The sequence below is a fragment of the Apus apus genome, chromosome 4, assembly GCF_020740795.1.
Source record: "Apus apus isolate bApuApu2 chromosome 4, bApuApu2.pri.cur, whole genome shotgun sequence".
Lineage (NCBI taxonomy): Eukaryota > Metazoa > Chordata > Aves > Apodiformes > Apodidae > Apus > Apus apus.
In genome coordinates this window covers 22039668-22066527 of record NC_067285.1, presented here as the reverse complement: position 1 = coordinate 22066527, position 26860 = coordinate 22039668, and the positions used below count along the sequence as shown (strand labels likewise).

The following is a 26860-nucleotide window of genomic DNA, read 5'->3' as shown; positions in this document are numbered from 1 at the left end:
ACCCACCCTGATCCTGCACTATCATCTGCTTTGCAGGACATTCTACAGGTATCTTTGCATTTGTCCTTAGCTAGGAATTTTTTTAATAGTTCATTTCATTAATTGTCAGTGCCAATGAAAGATGGATTTGCAAAGAACTTTGTGGTTTCTGGAATTGAGAGTGGCAAGGGGAAGGAGATCAGAAGTAGTATAAGCAGCAGCTCCCCAGATAACAACTCACTTCCAACTTGCACAACTGTATTATTTTGGCTTCAACTTCTGAGGCAGTCTTTCAAATCCCAAATGAAACAGGCTACTATCCAGTTTTATTTGCTTTTAAGACACATAAAACGGCACAACTTTAAAGATGACTAAATTACAATCTATATGAAGGTGACTGTAATTACAGTATTATGGCATATTTTTATGTAAAAAACTTTATACAGAAATTGAAAGAAAACCACTCTGAGCTTGTGTTAGGAAAATTTTAAGCTGCACAAATATGAAAACACAAAAGGGAGTATTTTAAGCATTAGTAACCACTGCAATTAAATAATCTTCAATGCAATTCATGGGTTTGTGTTTTTACCAGTGAAATGCTCTTGTATGTTATACAGAGTATATTATATTTTGACAATCAAAAAGAAGCAAAGCTGTCCTGATCATTAGACACAGGTTGTTCCATCTCCAGCATCTAAAGAAAGGAATAAATACAGGGTCCTACAGAATGATCCACCATGTATGGGTTATTAATGCTTAAATGCACTTTTGTCTTAAACAATGGAATTATTCAGACCTTTAAAAACCAAACTGTTTCTTGTTTGGTTGGTTTTTTTTATTACCTGGAGGTGCATTTGGATCTCTCAGCCAACCTTTTGCCTGATTCATCTTTGAATCTATTAAGGCTAAAGCTCTTTTCATGGCTTCAGTATCCTTTACAAAAGAGATAAAACCAAAATTATTCTCAAACAATCAAAGCACAAATAGTCAACACAGCCAAAGCAGACAGAAGTTTTATAAAGCACAATCTGCTTACAGAAACACACCCATATAAGCAGCTCAAACCCCATTTTCCAACAGGTCATACTCACTTATTTCCAATTAATGCAGACAATTTTATTTCACTCAAAATGCAGAAAAAATGCATGCAATTTTAGTGATTTTTCTATTCCTTCATTCACTAGTATTTTATTTTCTGAATTCAAGAGTTCTAATGAGCACACATCTTGGAGTTAGTTCTATTTTTTTCCCCTATAATTTATATCAGAGCACAGAGAAAAGCTGTAACAATGCAGTAAAACTTTTAAAAAATGGAAATAGGCCAGTGAATTTTACTACTTGCTTCAGTGTAAGAGGCTGCACATCTGTGTTTTTCACCTGTTCTGCTGCTTAAAGTCTAACAGCTACTATCGCAGAATAATCAACTGCCAGCTATTTCCTGCAGTTCTCAAAGATGGAGTTCCATGTCTTAGGAGACAAGCACACATTCACATGTGGTTGTTTTAAACTCACACCCCCTCTGCCAGGAGCATCAGAGAAGCTGCTTCTTTTACTACTATCCTGCTATTACCCAGCACCTCTGACTAGTGAAGATAAAACCATCCAAAGCCCACTTGTCTTCATACTCTGTTACTTGTTCTTGTGTCATCTCTCCACTAGAGGCCAGAAGTTTTCTATCTTATGCAAATGAAAAGACAGTGAAAAAACTATCAAGTACATTAAGTAGAAAGTTGGTGAAAAGCCAAAATAGCTTTTTAATACATATGCCACGGAAAATTCCTTTGACATCCCATGATTAGTATACACATGATGAAAAGATGCCTGGCTGTCATGTTATAAACTGAATTGGACTTCCCATGTCCAACTCTTATCAAGATGAGCCTATCAGCATCAATGATCAGTATCTAGTACAGAATGTGATATCCTGACAACACTCAAGAACTGCCACATTTTTATGGAGTTCATTCTGCATTCAAAGATATATTACTGTAAACATTTTGGCATTTTTATTCTATTCGGCATGTTGGTCTGACAGCTATTCCTAAGATGCTACAAAGTAGCAAAAAAAATTCAGCAAGCAACTTTCTAAAAAGTCATGTGACACTGCTGGATATTTTTAAGGATTCCTGAAGCACAGCCTGAGAGAGAGCACCCAAAGCAGAATCATTTTCACCTGGATGATTGGTTCTCAAATCTAGTAACTGGGTCTCAGAGCTTAGGTCTGGACCTGTTTGAAAAAATGTTAAAGGGTAGGATATGCAGCTAGGGGTGGGAGATGGGCACATTATATTAAGTCATCTTCTCCATACTTTGAGAATTCAATGTATGATACAAGACAAATATAAATGATCATTTAAGTATTCAAATATCTATAAAAGCCTTTCTGAAGGTAAGTTTTACAGCTCTGAAGATAGGTGTTAACAGTTTTCTGTTTATTTTTTTTATATGGGCTGAAGCTACTGTAGTTTGGAACAAATGGTCTAACCAGAAAGAATTTGAAACAAAGAGGTAACTGAATTTTTAAAAAGGCAACAGATGTTGCTTCATGTGTTGATGAGATAGATGATAGGTGTGGGATGGCTGAGTGCTGGGAAAACTGTCATTGCCTTTCCCTTTTTACTGACACTGGCTTTTGTGTTGTCTCAGCTGTCTGCAGAGTTGCAGTTTCAGCAAAATTGTGAAGAAGCCTCTCCATATAAAGTTCCAGCAGGGGACCAAATCCAAGGTATTTTAGCTTCTACACTCACAGTTTTGTAATTGCTAGCACTAGCCAACCAAGAACAGGATCTATTTTTCGTCTTTTGTCATGTGATGCCCATGTAACTACATTGCTGCACTCAGGTTTGCAAAGTACCCTTTCCTTTTTTAAAAAAATCTTGTTAAATCCTAGAATAGCAGTCAAAGTGTTTCAGGACCACTGCTCTAAAAGCACAGATTTCTCACCTTCACAGCTGGAATTACCACCGCAAGAAATCCCTCCCAGGTTTAGCCTGATAGGGAGTTGTCCTTGCAATGACTAGAGTAATTTTTAAACAGGTAATTAAAACACATCCTTAACTAGCTTTGTTGGTGCTGCACTTTTGTTTCTGCCACAGCTGTGTCTAGTGTCAGACACTTGGCAAGAAACAAAGGTGTAGCAATTCTGAAATGTCTGGACATATCCATCAATTCAGGCGATTAAGCAGGAAAACTAAAGTAGAAATACTCGATTTAAACAAAACACAGGAATTTGCTCAACATCTTACTGTTTGAAAGTGTCTTGATATCCCTGGCTTTGCAAGTTGTTTACATGCCTTGCTCCTTCCTCAACAGCTAAATTTATTTAAAATTGTACTCATCGCCAGCAGAGTATCAATTGCCACCAAGAAAAAAATCCTACAGCTACCCTGCAAAATGGTCTAGAATCGATTTGTCAGCAAAGGATTCTTCCCCTCCTCCCTTCACAGGTCCCCTGTTGGCAAAAGTAATTTTATTAACAAAAGCAGTGCTATTACCTTTTCTGAAGAGATAAACAACTTAATCAAGTCAAACAACTAAGGCACCATTGTCTGAAGGGAAAACTGCAAGTTGGCTTTCTGCGAATCGTACAGCAAATTAACTTTAGGAACTTATTCAAGATACCTTCACACATAACTTCTGCCACTACCAAGAGTTTTTAGATTATTCACAGAGGAGGTGGCATAGGCACTTTTGTAAAGGGGCAAAATAAAACCTACACACTCCCCTGTTCAATATAAGACAACCTCTGGCTCAATTAAGTGGCCTAATAAGGCAATGTTGAAGGAAATAGGCTAAGCCAGTCTTTTTGCACAACAGGTAGCTTAATCACTATCCAGGGTTCAATCCTGCAAGATACTATATACTTCTCAGCTTCCTAAAGTTTTAACTGCCTCCATTCTATCGAAGTGGAAGATACCTGGCTTGATTATTATTTCAAATTTATTTAAAAACAAACAATAAAAACATACAATAGAAAGCTGAACTATTCTGTAAAACAAGTTCAAGGAAAAAGGTACAAAGGAGGAAAAAAATAGACATTTTTTTCTCTCTAAGATTTTGTAAAACAAGTATTTGCCCAGCATTTCAACTCTAAATCAGCACACTATTTAAAAAATCCCAGTCTTGTTGCAGGCAGAGATTACTGCAATCCTGTAACAGTTATGTGCATTTCAGTGTCTAGGAAGAGCAACCAAAAAGTTCACAAGAAGCCTTCAACTTCAGCTCTATACACTTGTCCATCCTTCACTATCTCTAGGTACATTTTGTGATGCAACATATAAACAATTCAAGATAGAAGAATAAGCATAAAATAAACTCCAACATGAACAATAGCATGTACAACACAGATAAAAGTTTAAGGTTGTGCATTACCAAACACACCTTAGTTTGCTCCAGAAAAGCATGGGGAAAATATCTTTCCCTTGAACTCCAGACAAGTGCAAAAGTAATTTCAAATAGAATTTACAAGCTCCTCCTTCTCCCTCCCAGAAAAGCAGTACTTGAACAGTTAGTTATTTCTGCAAATACCAGAATAGGTCTGTAATAAGTGGCCATTCACCAACTAGATCCTGCTTTTTGTTCCCACTGTATTTTTCAACTCAGATTTCTTTATTACCACTGTTTGGTTGATGCCCAATGCCACAATTCCAAATTATGAACATACATTAAGTGAAAAAGACAAATACCATTAGCAAGTTCTCAACTCAGAACAGAATTATACTTCAATTATACTAGTCTACACAACATATTTATGCATTACAAATAATGACCAATATTTTCTATTTGGAAATACTGCTGATATGCCAACTTTTTGCAACAGACACATTTTACCACAAAAAAATCCAAGTTTCTGTAAAATAAAACTATTTACATCTTGTAAAATACAGGAATGCTTAAATACAAAAATAAAAAATGAATTGAAAAGATACAAGAGAAGGCTTTAAGCTTTGACCTGAAGAACATGAACCAGTTAAAGTGAAGGAAGGCTGCTAGTGAAATACTACAGAACACACAAAATTCCTGATTTAATAAAGCTTTCTGGGCATGCAGAAAGCTTGTTCCTGCATGACTGGACCCTTTATTTGTAGCTACAGAGACTAGTAACATAAATTTACACCAAAACAATTCAGAAAGAATGTGCTTTAAAATCTTGGGCTAACTCTAAACAGACTTGGAAGAAGAGTCTTAACACAGGTCAGCTTGCAATTACCATTCTTTTAGTGACAGCCAATTCTAGACAGAGCTAGTAAGATCCTTTTAAGTGTATGGTGTCACAGCTGGCACACAAGAAGATGCACAGCACAGTCTGCACACAGCACAAAATCCCATATACATGCTTTTTTGGTTTTAGTACAAGGTAGAGGTGTAGCGTGCTAAAGAAAGCTTACCTTCTACAGGTGAGAAAAGGGTAATAAACAGGAGAACAAAAACAAAGATGCATGAAGTAGTCATAATAAGGAAGTAAGGGTGACAAAATAATGCAAAAGGCAAACTAAGGGTGATTTTAATCCTAGTGATTTTAATGCCTAGATCACATCAATGTTAGTTTTTCTGCAAGATTTCATTTGTTATTAAGTCTGGCTTCAGGTCTCAATATTTTCTTTAACTCTATTTACAGTTACATGTTGCTCACAGTCCTAACCCTTTAAAAAAATCCTTGAGCAAGTAACTTAAAGGTACTCAAACTGGCAGGAATTTCAGTTTTGCAGCTACGTTTTTTCTTAAGGCCACAACACCACTTGTGTGATTCTTTGTCAGACCTGCTTTATGATCTGCTGGACATTTCAGTATCTTCAGTGTGTGTAATTTAAAAGCACAACTTAACTGCAGGTACGTAGTTCCAGTCACACAGCTTAACACCGAGTTGTAAAGAACCAATACTGTCCATATAGCAGCTTTGCAGACATCATGCTTATCCACAAAGGCTGTTCAGTCTAACATACGCTTCTTTGACACAAGGCAAATATTTGAAAGTTACCGCCATGTCCAGACTAAAACTGGGGTGGGGGAAAAGGGAGAAGTGGTGTTCAAGGAGGGATCCCCCAAAATGGACTACAACTTCTCATCTTCAAGCCTTTTGTACAAGATACATGACAACAGCCTTGATTTTCTACTAGCATCTAGGAGAAAAATCTCGGTCTCACTTAAGAATGCCTAGCTAAAAGACCAGTTTGATGTATAGAGCAATTACTTGTATAACTATCCTTTCTCTGATTATGTAGGGTAGCTATATGAAAAAAAAAAAACCTTTCTCCAAGAGGAATAAGCTATATTCCAATGATTTCCTAATCATGCCAAAATTAAACAATGAACAAATTTAAGTTATCTGACCATTCAGTTGCAGTAAACCACTGAGCTACCTTCAAATGCCACACACCTTTAACTTAGGTTAGTGTGAAAAAACTAATTTTGTAAGATACATTAATGCAATCATCTCTAAAGATGTTTTTTGACCTTGAAAAGATTATACAATGTGATTACAGAGCATTAAAAAACTGATGCACAAATACATATTTCAACATTCTCAAAAACACAAGTTTATAAACGTATAACAGTAGATAAACATTAGACTACTATATACAAACACAGGTGTGAAACTTACCTTGCTTGCCCAGGCATCTTCATCCCAGGAAGTTAGTTGTAATACACGGATTATTTCATTTATCTCAGCACTCATTTTCTCTACTGTGAAATTGCGATTTTTCAAGGCCTCTTCTATTCCCTGGGTTTTAGAATTTTTCGTGGTTACAAAAATCTTCATAGCTGTAAAAATTAGAAAAAGGTACCTGCAAGTTATTATAAAAACTCAAGGTGACCTCCTACTGCATTTTCCACATTGTACATTTCCTTTTGCATTGATAATTTTATCTCAAAAAAGACTATTTTTAATACAAGAAGCACTGTTATCTGCAATAAATACAGAAACAAAGATTTATTTTTAAAACATGTAAGACACTGTATATTTTGAACCAGAGATACAATAATTCAGATTGGTATTAAAAAATTAAAGCAAACAATACCTGAGATAAGTACTGGCAAAAGCTCCTTTACTGTGTTCATGGAGTTTACCAGCATAACTCTGTGCTCCTGATGAGTTAGTTCCTGTTGTCTCTCATCAATCATTTTGGCCATCTTAGTCATTCCTAAAGATTAAAGTAATTTAACATGGTAATAAAGAAACAGGATATTAAGACTGATTTGCAACAGTTGAGCTGTCTAAACAAAAAGAAAGTGTAGTAAGTTATGACACCTGTACTGATGTTTAAAACTTAATTTTTTTATAAGCAGCTATTACTTAAAACACATTACAGATGCTTCAGAGAAGCCACTGACACAAAACCTGGCCACTATGCTAACTAAAATGGACTCATAAAAATTCTTGATTTAAAAACCCAACAATAAAATAGGAAAATACCTGAAATGACTGCTTTAGGATATTAAAACACCTTGTTAACTCTGGAAGCTGATTTACAGAGTATTTTTTTCCTTTTTTGTTAAGACTTGATCAAAGCCTTAAGTGTGAATAGCAGAAAAAGGAAACATGAGCGTTTTTTGAGTTTGTTTCTACCAGAGTTCAAGAAATGTATCTATTTATATTTCCACTCTGCTAGAAATATTTCAGTATTTCAGAAATATTTCAGCTCTTCAAGTATAGAAAGAATTACATTTATTCTAGAACATACTTAATTTAAACAGCTAAGGCTTGTGAGGTTTACTACACAGCACATGCACAAACTTCCAAGGCAGCTTCATAAAAACTTAAGCTAATTTCAATTGGTGCTGTTGTGATCTTTTTCTCACTCTCCTACAGTGGATAAAACTGGAAGGAAGGTGTATACCTTTTGGCTGAATTACTCTTCTGCTTGTTAGCATCTTGGGCATCTTAATATAACAAAAAGCTTAAGAGCTTTCATGACAACACAGAAAACTAGTAGAATCCCCACATCAACAGCATAGAGAGGTAAATTGTACAGAACCACCCTTCATTTTACATTACTAAAGCCCACATGGGTAATCATGTTCTCCTCTCTACTTACAATATAAATTCAGAAATGTGCATACAGGTTTTAAGTGTACATGCTCACATTCCTGTTACTTAAATAGTGCTCTCATTAACATAAATTCAGCTGCTCATTGATGCAGCTGAAGGGATCAAGGACTCCAGGCATATAAATTTTCAGCGACGTGGGTTCTAAGTGTTGAGCAGCATTTAGCACAAAGACCGTGCTTCTGGAGCATGCCAGAAGCAGAAGAGCTAGTTATCCAGAACAGCATGATTTTAGCAAAGATAGTTTGCAGTCAAGGTACAAGCCTACATCTCAGTTTAAGAAATTAAAACACTTGCCCAATACCTTTTACCTACATCATACACACAGTATGACAAGTAGTGCCTGTGAAGTTCAATGGGAAGTCCCAAATGCTTGTGACTGAGCCAAATAGAATCAACTTAAGTTTGGGGAAACTTCCATTTTAAAGACAATTACCACAGAGAAACTGAAATTGTATACACCAAATCAAAGAACAAGTTCCATGGAAAGAGAAGATGGCCCTTTTGGCTTCATCATTTCCTGCCTGTTCTAAATCAGGCAAAATCTATTCCATTGAAGCTAACTTGTTATGGAGCATAAAAAAAGTTTAGAGAACCCTCTATCTTCATATGGAACTTATTTTTCATATCTAGAAACATGGTAAAGTATACACATGTAAAATAAAAACAGGATCATCTACAAACATGCTCTGTGAAATGAGGGCTGCTAGTCGTTTATGAGCTAGTTACTCTTATACTACATACGTACTCTTATTTATATAAAATCCTAGATTCCTGTTCTGTTTATACAGGCACTCTTTAGTTAAGTGTAACTTTAGTTTCACTATCTTCCTACATAACCACTAAAACATATTTTTTTATAGAATGATTTTGTTAAATACCTAAACTACTTCACACTTGCTGAAACTGAAGCATTCGTAGTAGTAAATTACAGATTAATAGTATGTTTCCTCTATAGCAACTCCAGTCCTCCACTTATCAATCACTTACTTCCATCAGTGAAAGTATGAGTTAACAAAATGAAGAAAGAAGTAGTGAAGGAATATCAAATCACTAAAGTAATAACTTCTGTAACAGCTGAGCTTTTGTATTATATTCCAAGACAGCTCTTCCTGCAACTGCCTTAAGATTCAGATATGACATGTGGCTTATAGTACTCCCAGAAATTCCTACTAGGCTAACCATCACCGTTAATACAGACATTTTATCAGCCTAATGAACTTTATAGTTATGCTAGCTTAATTACACAGCTTTTTAATTTTTTTTGTTTTCCTCTTACTAATGCTTGCTTCTCCCACAATAGAGTGTAGGAAAAGTACAGTACATATCACCTGCGTAGTACGTATCGTTTATCAACATCTGACTCTTCTGCATTCTTAAGGGAGAATGTGAATCAGAAAACAGTCAGCATTCACCCTGTACCTTAAAACTCTTTCCAGCAGACACAGTCAAAATAACTGCTTTAACATTATTGAAACTTGGGTGAGGAAGGTGCTGGGGGAAAATAGGTAGGGAAAAAAAATACACTCAAGTTTATGCTAAGACTGAAGCAAATCCAACCTGGCCCTAGATTCTTTGTGTATGTCACCAAATCCTCCATAGTCTCTACTACTTCTGCCACAGTCAGATATTCCAATATTCCTTTGCAGACACGGATGATTTTACGGACCTGAAAAAGGAACATTCCATCATTTATTAGATGAAGCTAAGTACCATTTGAATTAGAAATGCAAGCCTATTATTAGAACAGAATAGGTATAGCATTTGCTAACATGATGCATGGGCAATGACAAAGGTCTGGGATACTGATTAAGTTATACACAATGCCATTACTCACAGGTGCTGTACTGACACAGACAACATTTAATCAGCATTGCACTACTCAAAAAATGCAAACTAGTACTTCCATTGTTTTCACTTTGTGTGATAAACAAGGGATAGCACTGAGAAAACAGGTTATAAGGAAGTCCATTTAACTATGCTGGCATGCTTCAAGTTTTTCATTGCAATTTCATCAAAATAAAATATTTCACTTACATCACAAAGCTAAATTATATAGAAAGCAGACTCCAAGTTTTCAAAGGAAATATTATTCACCAAACAGCTTTACCTATGGATAAAGCATTATCCAGCATTCCACTGGGAAATGTAGATCCAACATCTCAAACTTTCTAGATATATCTGTGAAGACTGTACTTCATTTACCTCTGGACATCTGCCTCAGCTTAAATTTTCTCTTCATATTTGATTCAAAAACCAAGTTCTCTGTTGGCTAATCTTCTAACTTCCTGAACCACATTACTTCTGACAAAATCACATACAACTGTCATTGAAGAATAAGTAATTAACATTTAATTCAACCACATACAGTGTTCAGTTCCTGGAACAGTACAGCTTCCACTAAAACTCATTTCAGTTTTGTTCCAAATTCCTTTATCTTGAAACATAGTAGGATAGAGATGTGTCAACTTTTGTAGTTGTGAAAAGTCAATTATTGCAGACTAAAGTTTATCTCTTGGTTAACATCCTGTTGCCAGACTAGTTCAATGAAGCATTAACTCCACAGGAGTAAATTCATTTCCTAAAGACTGGCAGCAGAGAGATTAAAAGCAATTATTAACTTCATTGCAATTCTGTTCTATAACACTAGGTAGTATCTATTAAAAGCCACTTAAAATCATGAGTAATTACAAATGCCATCAAGAAATCCCATAGCATTCTTCTCATTTCAGAGGATCATGCTAACAGTACCATGAGCTGATTAAGTGAGAGACAAGAATGCCATGTTACCCTACTAGGAACAGCAGGAAGAGTAACACAATTTCATAGATTAGTGTATTGTGACATGGGTAAAATTTAGAATTAACATCAACATTGCGAACAGTGTGAGCTTCACTTCCTCACAGCAGCAGGACATTTACTATTTAGAAACAAGACTCCACATTACCAGGAAGATCACAAGAGTAAGACTCGTAACAAAAAATATTGAAATACAAATCACTCAACACCTCCTTCAAGTTTCCTTGCAACTCTGGCTTTTTTGTCCATCTGAATGAGGACAGACCAACAGCACCTTTGAGCCACGTTTTGGCTTGTATAGCAGCCAAAATATAGCAACTGTTACATCTATCAGAACACACTTCTGGCTGACCAGTGAGACTGTCCCAATTCACACTAACTCCCATGCCCCAAGGCCAATTAAATTGCCACAGCTAGTGAGTCAGACTTGTTAGGAAAAGTCCTAGGGCTTTTCAGTGAAAGGATACAGATAAAGTAAGGATCAGTAATGGGTATAGTGAAGGGAATGCACAAAAGCGTCAACAGGTTTGATGAGATCTGGCCTTTTTGAGGAAAAAATCACAGGCAGTGCTTAAATATTCTATCATACAAAGATGCTCTTAACAGAACACAGCAACAAGTCTAAGTTCTTTCTGACAGAAAGGAAAGCAAAATATGCTTCCAATCAAGCTAAAATGATCAAACACAGATTCATCTACTCAATAGTTTCAATTAGCTAATTCAGTTAGGTGGACATTTATATTAAAATACTATTGTATCGATACTTATGTCACTCATGTTGGGATTCCTACCTCTGCTTCATCAAATGTCAGAAGTAAGTCTGATGTTCCAGAAAGGATGCCTCTTGATCCATCAATCAGATAGTCACGAGCTGGTACTGAGTAAGGATCTGCTTGCAGCATCTGGGCTGCCCGAACAAGTTTAGTGCAGGCATTCTCCACTCTGTGGGGAAAGTCATTAGAGCAAACTTGCTGATTACTTTGTCAGACTTGAGAAAATGCTGGATTCGTTTTTAACTTTACTACCTAAAGCACTGCAAGAAAACTCATCATTTTATACCTTTACAATTTAAAAAGCAAGAGTATTTATTGTGTATCTTTTAATAAGAAAGTAACAAGCAGCTGTACAACACAAATTTTCAGAAGACATGAAATCTTCCAAACTAGGGAACGTTTGAAGTATCCCATGTTTAGCAGTCAATACAGTGTCATTTAGGAAATGTCTCACAGTGAAACGCCTTTCATTCTTAATGACATGGACAGGGGACAGTTATTCCTTTAGCACTTCACAACCAAAGTAATTGCTAACCTGTAACAGCCACATTAAGACAAAAGAACATAGTATTAAGAAAGCCAAAACACTTGGTTAACACTCACAACAGAAACAGCACTTTAAATTGCCACAAGATTTAAATCTAAGGTATGAGCTTGAAAGGCAGCTTGAAATTCCAGACTTAAAAACAAAAGAAAGCTTTGCAACATATTACATTATGTCATTACAGTAACACAGAAGGTACTACAAAAAGCAAATGAGCTTTGAAATTAAGTTCTATCAAGCCAATTTAACACAACAATTTTACAATATCAATAATTGGAACATAGACAACTTCTTGGGTGTTTTTATATTGTCATTACTTCATGACAGCTTAAAGAAACACAGAATTCAGATTTCACTTCCATATTGGCTATGCTACTCACAACTGTAGTTATTGACTGCACTGTGACTTTCCTTCCATTCTCTTCCATTTTTTTGACAGAAATATAAGTGTAGTGTAATACATAGCTGCTATGCCTATTAGTGCCAAGTGGTCATTCAAGTTACACAAGGTTCCAACTAACATTAAAGTTTCGTATTCAAGCACTATTATCTCTTCTTATCTCAACTTTTTCATGCTTGTCATATAGCCCATTTTCTGTGACCACTTGGACATACTCTTACCATACTTTCATTTAAGTATTATTGGAAAGCTACAGTTATTTTCTCCCCAACATTCCTTTTTAACACAAATGGCAGAACTTAGTGGTTACATCTAAATTTAACTGTAATAAGACACTCATTACAGGAGAACATACTTTTTCATAAAGTAAAGTTTTCAGCTAAAGGCTCCCTAAGGAAGATCAAATTTGGCCAGCTGAGCTTATCATAAACTGCTCTTTAGTGACACATCTGCTCAGATGATCAGATGGTGGTAATTCATAACTGAGCAAGAAAATACAGGAGGACTTCCAGGCAGAAAGTAGGAATCGTCTGCTCATTACTATGCAATGTACTTAGTTGCATTATCCAAGTGAACTGACTTTACTACATTTGATTTCCGTGCTTGCTTCTCAAATTTATTCTTTTCAATTCTGCCAAGAAAGGGATTAAACAAATCACCCATTCAGTCAGCTCAGAGCTATAGCCTCAAAAAGATTAAATTTCCTACAGTTCAATTTCATGGTCATCTGTTTAATAATTATCTCAAGGTTGGCTTTTTCATTTGTAAAGTAAGGAATTAACATAAACATGTATTATGCAAAAGCCACCATAAATAACAGAAGTGGTGTTAAAAATCACCCTCCATCCCCTGCAGATCATACATGCCAGCAAACAAAACATTACAATTTGGGGAAAAAATTATTTCCAATACTTGAATTCAGAAAAACTAAACAAACTACACCAAAAAAACATTAAAGATACTCACTGTCATGAAGTGCTTGTTCTATCACACGAGTCAAGCACATTCAAAAGCTTTGAATAGAAGTTCATTGCTATGGTGAATTTTCTAATCCCTGTATTATATTGCTAACTAAAAAACCCTCCAGCTTTATTTAAAAAAGGTTGGGTTTGTTGTGGGTTTTTTTGAGGCATGGTTACAATAAAGCACTGTTAGCATCATCCCATTTCTTTGTGGAGGAGACACAGGTTCATAATATTGCCAGCCATACTATTTTGGGTAGTCAAACAGATTTATTCCTGTGAGTGTATTCCTGATGAAATGCAAGGAAAAATTTTGATCTTATGCTTAAATACTCTTTTAGTTTTGAGGACTGACCTCTGCTTTTCTCAGAGATGCCTGTCCATAAATGCCAAACGACTGTCAAAATGCTTACAATACTTGAATAATACTCCATTTCTGATCACTTAAGTTGCAATTAATTTACTTACTACAGTTTAGATTACTCGCAGTTCTACAAATATAAATTAAAAAACAAATATTTTACATTAACATTAGTTAATTCAGTTACCAGCAATGCAACTCCAGCTTGGCTACCAAAATAACATTAATATAAAGTAGCATAACTGCTTGATTTGTTAAATGAGTTTGGGTGTGCAAGTTAAGACAAATTTTTATTTATTCTCAGTGTAAATAAGGTGTTACCCTATTCTTTACCTAGAGATCAGAGCTTTTTTCATCTTTACAAGATAATTATAACAAGTAGTATGAACACATTGAAAAACATCTGATGTAAATTATGTGTTACTCGTACTCGCTGGTGATTAAGACAATCAAGATACAGAAGCATTTTTTAACTCTAGGTCAATAATTCCAATGTGCTTTAAGTCAGTAAGCAAGCAAGGGGATGCAAGGTAGCTTCTCAGCAGTCAACAAAATTATTTTGCTGCACAATCACAGTCCTATTGAAAAACTACTCTGATTACTATCACATATATCCATTATGCACCCTCAGTGCCAGCCTTTAGGCAAGCCAAAACCCAAGTCTTTACAAACAGTAAACAGATCATCTCCCTCATCGACCAAGAGTAGTTCCCAAAAGACTAGTGGTCCTTCCATATAGGAAAAAATATGGACAGTGCTGGTGCTTGTACACTGCTTCTTACCCCATCATCCATGTGTCTGTACATGTTCTGCTCCATCACTCCCTTAGAGAGGAATGCCAATTCCTGAACTACCACTATAAAACCTAAAAACCCCCTTTGCAAGCAAGAAAAAAAACCCCACAACCCTAATCTGTTTCACTTCCTACATGTAAACCCTCCTTTTAATGGAGTAAAATGCAGGAATCTCGACAGCTCATCTGTGACTGTCACTTGTCCCAACAGATGTACTAGTTCATTTTTATATAAACTCCAGATTAAGAAAACCACAAATGCAATAACTTATAATTCATAAAGGCCCTTGAACTTTCCTAACTCAAGTTACTGCATCTAGGAAAGTAAGTACCACGTAAAGTTGGTTTAATAACTGTGACAGATAGTTATGTTTCCCATTTTTATATCACAATTGAAGCAGTCATGAACTGCTTCAGAAAACCTTCTTGCACCCAGCATAAAATGGTACTATTCAGCAGCACTTATCACATTTCTACAGTAGTTTAATTATTTATGTATCAACAATCTGCTAAGTGTTGATCTAAGGCTGGTTACAATATAGCAATTAAAAAAAAACCCGAAAAACACACAAAACCTTTTCCTTCATTTCCTACTTATCCAGATGAACATGAAGCTGGAAATTAACTAAAGACTCTACAGATCCTAAAACATGAACACAATCAAAATTACGTGTTTGTGTACAACTCAAGAAGCAAGTAAAAAGTTTTGACCTCAATTGAATACATAAACACTAAAAAAAAAATAATCAAACCCCTCTACACCCAAATGAGATCGCACACCAGGAACACAGCATAACAAATACTGTATTGGGTTATATCAAAGGCCCACTTAACTCAGTATTCTGTTTCTGGAAGTAGTTGCCTAATGAAGGTTAAGAACAGGGTCACAGCATTTAACATACTTCCTCTGGGCACTCTCCCATCCTCCAACTACTTTCAGTGCCCGTGATTTCCTGCAGTTTGTCCATTTGATAACCCACAACAGATTCCTTTCAGTACTTAATTATTCACTTCTAAACCTATATAAAGAACTGTAACAGCACATAGCTTGCTGTACCGAGCAGCTCTCCCTATTGTTGGTTTATAAATAACTAGCTTCAAGTAATGACAGACCACTGGAACAGGCTGCCCAGAGAAGTGGAGTCTCCTTTGCTGGAGACATTCAAAACCTGCCTAGACAAGTTCCTGTGTGATGTGCTCTAGGTGATCCTGCTCTGGCAGGAGGGTTGGATTGGATGATCTTTTGAGGTCCCTTCCAACCCCTAAGATTCTGTAATGCTTAAATCAAGTTCTTGCACAGGAGAAAAAGTACAAGTTTTCATTATCATACACCTCATACTTTCTTAGACCTTTATCAGAGCCACAATCCTCTCCATCACTTTTCCCAGGCTGAGGAGTTTCATCTTACTTAGCTTTGCCATATACAGAAGCAATTCCATACCTTGGCTTTCAAAGTGCTTCTATGAGTTTTTTCCAGCTCTACTACCACCTTTCAGAAATTTCAAGACCACAGGTGCATAGTACTTCAGGTGTTGGAGAAAAACATCTACTGATATTTGTGCATCTCATTCTTTGCTGATAAACACAACATCTTGCTTATTAATTGGCAACAACTAAACATATAATGGATGCTCTCACCAGTGTATCACAGCTCTAAGACCTTGCTCACTACTGCTCATGTTTAATTCAGAGGCAGTCATTGCAACACTAGACCTACTGCTTTCCCACATGTACACAGTTTCACATCTTTCAAAGCAATTTCATCCACACCTAATATAAAGTCACTCAGTTTAATCAAGTCCTGCTGTAATTTCTCAGTTACCCATTAATCTCACTACCCTGTGTAAGACTTCAGGTCATCATCAGATACTTTTATTTCACAGCTCATCCTGAATTCCTGAGCATTTGTGAACATGGTGAAAAGCACAATCTCAGTAGAGGTCTCCACAGTTCTACTGATTACCTCCTCCTACCATTGTCAGGGTTAAACATGTTATTATACTTTCACTTTCAATTTTCTCTTTTCCATACAACTTACTACCCTGCAGATACTTCCTTTTCTTAAAGGCCTTTAGACTTTGCCAAGAAGTTTAGAAATCATCTGGATTACCTTGTCCAAGTCTGTGATGTTTCTAAGAACATCAACAGGTTTATGTGGCAGAATTTCTCTCCACAGAAACCTTGTCAATTCACCCAAAGTAAATTATATACATTGAGATCTGTTCATTTTCTTCTTCAATATCATATTCCTAGTCATTTGCTCCAAAAGCATATCAGACCTAAGGACATCCTGTTCCCCAGATTCCCCTAAAAGGTTTCTCAGGCAGCAGTTATCACCTTGATTGACACACTAGGTTGTCTCACACAAAAGACTGTACTTCACAAATAATTCAGCTATGTCATTCTTGAACTCTTATGCTAATACCACCTGGTCCTAAGCACTTTTTTACTATTTTTCAACCCGCAATACAACAAACTAAACCCCTTTTCACTGCTTAAATTTTCTTTTTAGACATTATCTCTGTTCTCCGTTTCAGTATTTTCTTTGTTGCCTCAACATATTGTTGTTTTGCCTATTTGCCTGTTCTGTGTTTGGGACTACAGTAAAAAAATTCAGTCATTCTGTACAGAGGAGACAATGCTAATGGAGGGATCACTGCATTCAGTAGGTTGTAGGGCAAAGTCCCTTTGGTGAAAATTTGTCAGTTGGCAGTAAGAAGCTTGGCAACTCCACCCCAAGTGATGCATTACTTCTCAGACTTATGGCAGCAAAAGGAAAAACTCCATTGTCCTTTACGCCAAATCACAGAATTAAAACCGTCAGTCACTGCTCTTCAGATATCTGAGAACTCCAGGCAATTATATTGTGCATCACATTCCTATACAGACAAATTCATGCTTTTTCACCAACCAAATAAATAGAAAACATGGGGAAGACCATCTTATCTAACACCGTTAAGCAAAATTACAGCAATGTATAGACAATGTATTGTTACTCTGATTTTACTTTTAAGGAAGAAGTACCCCAGGTACATTCTGCATATTTAAGTATGTAACAGGAAAAGTCGCTGCTGGCTGACAGAAAGGTCGTTCCTGACTCAAGTCAGCCTCAAGACCCCAAAGAGCTATTCAAACATCAGAGCATTTTCTAATCTGTACAGCAACAATGAGTAACAATGCTTTGTCATTGGAACAAGTTTTCTGCACCTACAATACAAGGTTTACAATAAGATTAGTTTACTTGATAAATGCTGGTGGCATATCCCTTTTCAAGATCTGGTCTTCTGTTGTCTGCACAGTCTCTTTTCCAACCTGCAAGAGAATGAAATCATACTTAAAACTCAGAATTTCACTGTAAAGCCTAGATAAAAACAAATAGAAAAACAGCAACAATAAAACCTGCTTTGTACTCACAGTTGCTTTCACTAGGTTTACTGTTGCTGTGTCTATTTTTGAGAACATTATATACTGTTGTTAAACTAGTGTTTTATAAGTCTTAATATTGTTTCCTGCCAACATCTTTGCTAAATTAACTGAGGGGGGACACTTGTCCCTTTTACAGCTCTCCATAGAGACAATACTATTTGTTTGCTGCACTTAATTGTAAAAAACTTAATCATTGTGAATGCTGTAAGCTTCCCTCCCTCCTAATTCCCACAGGCCAGAAAACAAATTCAAAGTGGAAAAAAATTACCATTTTCCTATTCTACCTAGCCTATTAGAAAAATATAGTTAATTACTGAGAATAAACCCCACGATCACCCCATCCTTTAGGCAAAAATAATTATGCAGAAGCTAATAAAGAAGAAGACAGAGTAAGATCTGGAGTTTTCTATACACTAGCTCTTGTGTTATACAATAGAAGTCTTTATAATTGGTAGCTGGCCCTCTGAACTGTGAGATCACCAACTTGACAAAATATTTCCAGCTCTTTTGTTCACTGTATTTTCCAGCTGAATAAGCTATTCAGAAAGACATCACAAAGCAGAAGGTCTTGAACCCAAACACTAGTTTGTGTTAAGAGCTGCCAGGCCTGCTCAAGCTAGACAAGATAGCCCTGAAAAGCCCATCATCTGATATTTAAAGACTTGCTAGTTTTAGACAGGAGTCATAGTGTGCCAGTACGCACAGCACTTGCCAATTCTAATGCAGTACAGCCTTCCAGAAGCACAAGTTCCTTGCAAATTTATGCTGCTTGCCAAAAACTGTGCCTCCCTATTGTGGTGCTTACTAAAGTACATTGGCCCTAGTATTTTGGTTCAAACACAGCCTAGCTTCCTCCCCGCCCCCCCCCCCCCCCCATCTATTAGCACTAGACTCAGAGGTAGCCACATAGATATTTCTAAATACAGAAGGTTCAGAGCAGAGAGGAGATTAAAGGTCTTCAATTTTATGATAGGTTTCTGTCTCTTATGTCCATTGTAGGATCCCTAGCAGCCATGCTCACTCCCTTTTAGCCTTGTGGTGATGGGCATTTTGCTTTGTTTTGTTTTGTTTCTTTCTTCTTGTTTTAATAAGATCCAGTATCTTCAGACTGATTTTTACATGACCTAAACCATTTTTGGACACACTGCAGTATAACACAAAGTAGAGATTTATCCAATTCTACCTTCTGCACACTTCAATACTAAGGGAATTAAGGGTTTTTTTTTCTTTAAGATGTAATAACTACACATTTCCTATTTCAGGCAGAAGGCTTTTCAAGCTTCATCTTAATACAGAAAAAGCATCTAGGAAACCTGTATTTTACTTATATCTACCAGTATACGTCAAACCAGGATTCTTAAGAGGTAAGAATATTTGAAACCCAAGGCAGATAATCTTCCCCTAACATGGAAGCAACAGTTCCCATGGAATAGCAGCTTATACTTTGAAGTAATACTGAAGTGATCATTATTCCTTGTTCCAAAGAAACTGCAGGGGTTAACACAGTGAAGAGAACATAACTTCTTGAACACTGTACCCGCCTAGAGCGGCACAGAGTAATGGAAGCTCTCAAGTAAAATTTACTAAGACAGTTTTATAATTAAAACTTCTATCCATCCATATGCATTTCCATGCTCTTTGGGAGATTAAAGGCAAATCAGCCAAATACAGTAAGTAATTCTGTTTCCTCCTGGCTACCAGGCACAAATGGCAGGCCAGTATAGAAGTGTAAAGGAAACAGGAGACACAAAGTCAGAGCTTATACGGCCACTCAAAATCTTCCACAAACGTAGCTAGAAGAACCAAGGGGAGATACATTTCCTTCTGCTTTTGGCTTTTAACCTTGCTTGTAGGCCTCATGCACTCCACCACTGACTAGTAGAAGCAGGGTATGTTTTAAGCTTCCTGCTGGGGAATATTTTCTCCATGGAAAAGCAAGAGGAACGCTTTCTGATCAGGCTGGGATTTTTCCTTATTACCAGTTTGGGGTTTTTTTTATCATGTCTGCTTCTACTGCCGAAGACATGACATGAGCACCCACAAGGCCCCTTTCCCATCTTGTTATCCTACTGGGTATAGCAAAAAGCAGCTGTTCAGAGAGAAGGAGAAACAGCTTCAGCTTCTCTAATTCTCTACAAGTCTGTTTAAACAACACCACCACAAACACCCAGTAATACATAGTTCTCTTAACCTCTACAGCTTTCAGAGTATGAACTGTATGTATTATATAAAAACACAAATATTTAGGACTAGAGTCCAAAAAGTGTTGTTTAGGAGTGATTTTATTTCTGTTTGTTTTTTAAAACAAGATCTTTCTGAATGTCTATATTGACAAAGCCAATTTGACAATTTGCAAAATGCTGGAAGTGAAATTTTCCTTACAGCTTATTGATATCCCCAGTTAAAAAGGAAGACAACCTTAGAAGAATTCGTTCTTGCAGTGTTCCAAAAGCTAATTTAAAACATCTGTCAATTTAGCAAGGAGCCTAAAAATATTTCTGCATCATCATCCAGTGAAGAAATACAGCCTTGGCTGTAACACTAGCGGACCCCCACGTTTCTCCCAAGAAATAAGCCAGAATATGAGTTTTGCTTGACAAATCAAACTGCCACTGATGATATAGACGTCAGTCCATACTAAAAAATACAGCATGGACAAAGAGAATGAGATGTTTGTGACATAACTTTTATTTCAGGTTACATACCGAGGGGTCTTAGACATGGCAATGCAAGGAAAATGATGACTGAAGTTGATGGTATCCAATTACAGATCCTCTACCTTTCACAGAGTTCATCCATCCCCAAAAGACTTGCCCATTGAAGGCCTAGAAAGCAGGTTCTTTATCTCAAACCAAGTTCAGAGGCAGTTTGTCTCAGTGGGTTCAAAGGTGGCAAGGGCTCAATAACTACTTCACAATGGTTCATTTTTCCCTTTGTGAAACGAGTCATTGGAGCCAAACTACAAGGAAATCTTGTGGGAAGGAGCTCTGTCAGCAGGAGAAGCAAACCAGGACTTAGTTTACCTTCATTTTTGTCAGCCACAGTATTTTATTGCAGCCCATGTTCTGTCTTTATTTACCATATCAAGTAAATCCAATTCTTGGCCATTTCAAGCTATTTCACTCAGCTCTTTTTTTAGAAAGAGTTCAGAAAGTGTTTAACTTTGGAAGGCATCTAATAGATCATCAGGTTCCAACCTCCCTGCTACAAGCAGGGACACCTCACACTAGAGCAGGCTGCACAAAGCCTCATCCAACCTGGCCTTGGACACGTCTAGAAAGCAGGCATCCACAACCTTGCTAAGCAATCTATCCCAGCACCTTACTGCCCCCATGGTGAAGAATTAATTCCTAATATCTAACCTAAGCCTATACTCTTTCAGTTTAAAACCATTACCCCTTGTCCTATCACTGCCCTCTCTAGTGAGAAGCCCCTCCCCAGCTTTCCTGTAGCCCCTTTCAAGTACTGGAAGGCTGCTATAAAGTCTCAGCAGAGCCTTCTCTTCTCCAGGCTATTCAGCCCCCACTCGCTCAGCCTGTATTGATAGCAGAGGTGCTCCAGCCCTTGGATCATCTTGGTGGCCCTTCTCTGGACCCTCTCCAACAGGTCCATGCATTTCCTGTGCCAAGGGTTCCAGAGCTGTACACAGTATTCCAGGTGGGGTGTTACAAGAGCAGAGGGGCAGAACCACCTCCCTTACCCTGCTGGGCCACACTTCTTTTATGCAGCCTAGGATGCAGTTGGCCCTCTGGGCTCCAGCACACACTGGCAGCCCATGTCATGCTTCTCATCTACTACCCTCCCAAATTCCTTTTCCTCAGGACTGCTCCACTGCACCCCACCCCCCCCAGCCTGTATTTATGGCTGGGGATTTGCTGAACCAGGTGCAGGACCCTGCACTTGACCTTGTTGAACTTCATGAGGTTGGCAATAGCCCACCTCTCCAGCCTGTCAAGGTCATTCTGGATGGCATCCCTTCCCTCTAGGGTGTCAGCTACTCCACGCAGCTTGGTATCATCAGCATGTTGGAGTCAATGCTGTTTTACCACGCCCTGACTACTACAATCCATGTGGTAAAAGCTGGCAAAAACTAAATGGCATACATCCTGGCGTAGCAGCAAAGCTTAAAACTTAGCCAGATGCAAGTGAAACAGTTTTGGGATACATAATATTTCTTGGTCCCACCTAAATTTCACAAGTAATTTAAAAATAACCAAAAATAGAACTTTCAGCAAACCGTAACACTAAAGTGTTTTTAGAAAAATACAAGAGATTTACAGGTCACTCCTCACAATCTAATAGCAAAGAAGACAGTTCTAAGAAGGTGCAATTTAAAAAAACCCCACAAACCAAAACAAAAAAAACAGCAAAAAAAACCACCACCAAAAAACCCACAAAAAACCAAAAACAACCAACTTTTTTCATTCTAAGGCTCTCTTGGAAGCATTTAACTAAGTAAATGTCCCATTTCTTCCACTCTCATCTTGCCTTTAATAGAAAGTGCATTGATATTTCACTCGCAATTAACAAGTTAAACACTGCTTTAAGAAGCTTTAATTTTCCCCTTTTCCACAGGGGAACAGGCCAATGTTATTAGGACTGAAGAGTTCCATCCAAAAAAATCTGCATCAGAATTCTCTTCCTTCCTCTGGTTTACACCAAATGTATAATGCACATATACTATGAGTGACATCACTCAAGATCACTCTTCCTACCAGCCAGGCACAAACCTGAAGAGACTGCTGAATCAGAGCCTAACCACTTTGTCTTTCAGTTATTATGTAAGCTGTACATTGGCTTCTAGTTTTCTCATTATTACCCTCTAGACTGCATTCCACAGTAAGGTACTATTTCAAAATCATCTGGCAATAAGTCAAGTAAACTAGGCCACTCCAGCCATTTGGTCCCTAATAGGGGCAACTTGACCTACCTGTCTACACTGGCAATTAAGACAAATTCAATTGGCTTGAAGCTAAGGAAATCCTGCTGTCCAAGTAAAACACAACTATGCAATGAGAACCATATAGAAACCAGAAAGTTACATAATTTAGGTACCAAATTACTTTTCTTCATGCTGCTAATGTCTACTAACTCTGTTACCAGAGCTGAGGCTTGAATGGTTTAGCTAATTACAGGACACGCAACTTAAAGTAAACAAAAGCACATACCAATTATGAGAGACTTTTTAAATAACTACTAAAATTTGGAAATTATAGTTTTTTATCAAGAGAAGTTTTTTTCCTCTGAACCAGTACTTCAGAATTAAAACTACTTAAAAGCTTCACTCCTGTCAAGTAACACAAGGCAGCTCTGACCTCCAAGCATATACAAAACTCACTTGGAAAAATAAGACAGGAAGGAATTGTCCTCTAGAAATGAGATTCACAGCTGTAACTAGAGACTTGCACCTTATAAGATAGTCTAAAGAAAGCATATCCTACCATGCATTCAGAATCCCAGACTTCTTCAGTTCATTTCCATGTACCCAAACCTGTGCATCACCATCAAGTTTCAGAGCACCACTTAACACAAATCCTGTTGCTGATATATACATAGATTAGCACTGGACCTCAAAGTAGATATATGCGATATCAGAGCTGAGCTCATTATTTAGATGCTTGTTTGAAAAGCAAGCAAACAAACACCATGATGCTGCTCTTAGGTTTGCATTATCTTTGACAATCTGCATCTTAAAGACAATTTCGGTTGATGATCTCCCCACCATTTCAGTAACTGAGGTGTATCCTGTTCCCCCAGCCTTCCAAGTGTTAAGACAATTTTCTAGATACTTAAGATTAAGGCTTTTTTTTGGTTCTGTTGGTAACAGAATAATAATAAAAACCCTCACCATTTTAAGTTCATAGAGTTCTTTCCCGAACAGAGTGGCCTGTGACAATTTGTGTTCCTAATACAGACAAATGTTGTACTGCACAGACTCTACCCAAACCAACCCAAGCTACAGCTTCTTATACGTAGTACCGACTAACACTCTCCCCAGGCTGGTTTTTAATTCTATCAGAATGACAAACTAAGTTGGAGGTGGTCTCTGTAAGACTAGTATTAAACTGATATTTCACTTATCCATGTGTTGGCACAGAAAACATTTAAGGAGCTAAAAAAAGACAACGAATGCACATTCTCTGTTACCTCTTGGGCAAGTTTCAATGCAGACAGTAGAGAAGTTTCTTCCTCTCAAGTTTCTAAGCTGTCTGAAACAGGTGCAAGGCAGATGTCCACTATAAGTGGATATTTATTTAACTACGAAATCTGTTGTTATTTTATATAACTCTGGCTGGCACTACTTCCATTACAAGCTCTCTCCTACAGCATCAGTGGTTTCAGAGCAATAGAAATTTTTTTCTAAGTTCAAGACAAACATTTTCCTGCATGAAGACCAATTTTATAAGCATAAGAACAAGCAAGTTTGGAAAGGGGGAGGAGGAATACTAATCATCATGGACTTGAACACAACGAATCAGAATAAAGGTTCACTTTTAGCTTCTGATAGGGGCAACGCATCAATGGAAAAATAGTCACCACCCCATCCATTTACATGACACTTTTTTTTGGCATGTTCTGAAAGTAAGTTTTTTGCCAAAGCCTCTGTCATGAGACCCCCCTTCATTCTAAGCAATCCTGAAATTCTTACAATTCCCTCCACTTCCGAGTTACTGAACTTGCTCTTATATGCCTGCCATCAGTGCTGCTTACTTAACTGCAGCCTTGTCAAGCAAGTATCCATTTCCATTGCCTTGACAAGTTACAAAACCAAAAAGGGTTTAGTACTATGTACTGAGGCAGAAAAGGAAATAGCTAAGAGACACTACTTTAACCTACTTACTTAGGTCAACCTGCAAATGCAGGAACTAGACAGTTATTTTCCTCACTGACTTTGTTTAATCCTAGTGCTTCCCTCAAGGGAAACATACCACTCTAAAATTAGGTCTCATGATAAGTATTTTTCAGTGTTTTAATGTTAAATCAAAAATACCTTCATGTGCTCACTAATATATGGCTGATGCAACAGAAACACCCAGTATTCAGCAACTGTTTCTTGAGCAACATACGTACTAACGTGGTATTTTATAGTGATTATCCACATTATGTAATATATTGGACAATTTGTCTTCAATAAAAGTATAATTTTATTTGACTAATAGTTAATTCAAGCATACAATAAGTTACTGGCATAAATCATTGCTCACATGTTAAATGTGATGTTTTAATTAGTTATGATAATATCAAGTTACCTTAAACAGAATAATTACTAGAAATGGTGTGCTGTTTCCCAAGGGGCAGTGCTCATTTACTGCACCATTAAAAACTTAAGTGTGTCAGAAGAAAACACACTGATGTGCAGAGTCATCACAAATACTTTGCAAGCTATTACAAAGCAGCCACTCAGCCCAAATAACTGATATAGGGTATTAATAATCAAACAAATGTCAAATCTGGCATTAGCTCTGAGTTAGATGAAGACTCATCCAGCTGTTAAAAATAGTTTTTATTAAAACTTAGACTTACTATGTGGTCAAGTAACAAGCTACTTTTCACATCCAAAAAAAGCTTTTATAACAAATATTTTCAATAACACTTGCTATTTCTTGACTTACACTGAAAAATAAAATGATTTTTTGAAGAAATGAAGCATTTTCTGTGGTAAAGGCTAAAACTACAGCATAGCAGCAGATGTTACCAGCACAGTCAGAATCTTCTACTACAGGATGACATACCAGTAAGAGTGGTGTAATATCATTCCTAGTTGTCAGTGACTCCTTTGTGAATTTTATCATTTCTCAGACCTTACTTCTCACTCAAAACAGTTACTGTCTTCTATGCCATCTTGAATAGAATCTGCTCTTCACCACTTTCAAAGTCCATATTCAGCCATTCAAACTTATTTCTACCCAAAACTGTGCTGGAGCCAGCCTGCTACTAGAAAAGTGCTTTGGACTAACATTAATGTTCATTACTGCTCTATGCCCACCCAAAGCACTATGAAAGCCTTACTCTTACACTTGCTGTCCCCTACAGGAAAGTTGAGTTGACATAATATTGACACCTGTGTGACTTAGTTCAGCAGTGGATTTGATTGGCCCTGTTCCTGCAGACAACAGCACCTGAACATGCTTGATGGGACGTACAGGCTCTCAGTGCACCTTTGTAACATGAAGCTTCTAATACTCTCAGTTGAAACAAAGGGGTAAAACTGAGTAGTGTAAGCAAGTAGCTTAAAAGTTAAGTCCAGTATATGCAAACATCTAGACTAAGACTGCTTATTTTGTTAAAGTCCCATAATGGGCAAAACTGGCCAAAACCTGCATTCACCACTTGCATAGAAAGGGAATAATTCTAGCTAGAATTACTCTATAAACTTACCTTAAAATTTAATCTTCAAATTTGACACTGAATGATAGACATATAAATAAGTTTGATTTCTTTAAAAGTAAAGTTTTTTCCACTGTAATTAGCATTTTAGAGCTCCACTGTACCAAATACATAATACTACTCAGTTCACATATGACAGCAGACCATTGCCTGTATCACATAACATGTTGACAAACCAACTCCACATTAGAAAAGATACTAAAGCAGCACCAACACTTGATGGCCTAAGTAATTGCTACCATTTTGTGAAGTTACAGATGCCATTTTTAACTGTTTCAATTATTTCACAAGTTGAATAGAAATTAATAAAGAATCCTTTACAACTTTGTGAAGTAAACACATCTAGAGATTAAGTTCCTTTACCTGCTACAAGAAGGTGACTGAAAAA

At 37.0% G+C, this 26860-nt stretch overlaps 1 protein-coding gene across 3 annotated transcripts in view; it reads right to left on the bottom strand.

The window, feature by feature from the left end:
* Nucleotides 1-26860, bottom strand: part of VCL (vinculin) — a 60037-nt gene that overhangs the window by 21536 nt on the left and 11641 nt on the right. For 2 of the 3 annotated variants that reach the window (XM_051616384.1, XM_051616385.1), the window contains exons 2-7: nt 17900-17970; nt 11617-11767; nt 9587-9695; nt 6999-7121; nt 6581-6741; nt 822-912 (exon numbers count right to left, since the gene is read on the bottom strand). In XM_051616384.1, coding sequence (XP_051472344.1) covers nt 822-912; nt 6581-6741; nt 6999-7121; nt 9587-9695; nt 11617-11767; nt 17900-17970 — 706 coding nt within the window. Of the gene's footprint in view, nt 1-821; nt 916-6580; nt 6742-6998; nt 7122-9586; nt 9696-11616; nt 11768-17899; nt 17971-26860 lie in introns of all 3 variants that reach the window. The other variant, XM_051616382.1, reaches the window with a different exon arrangement.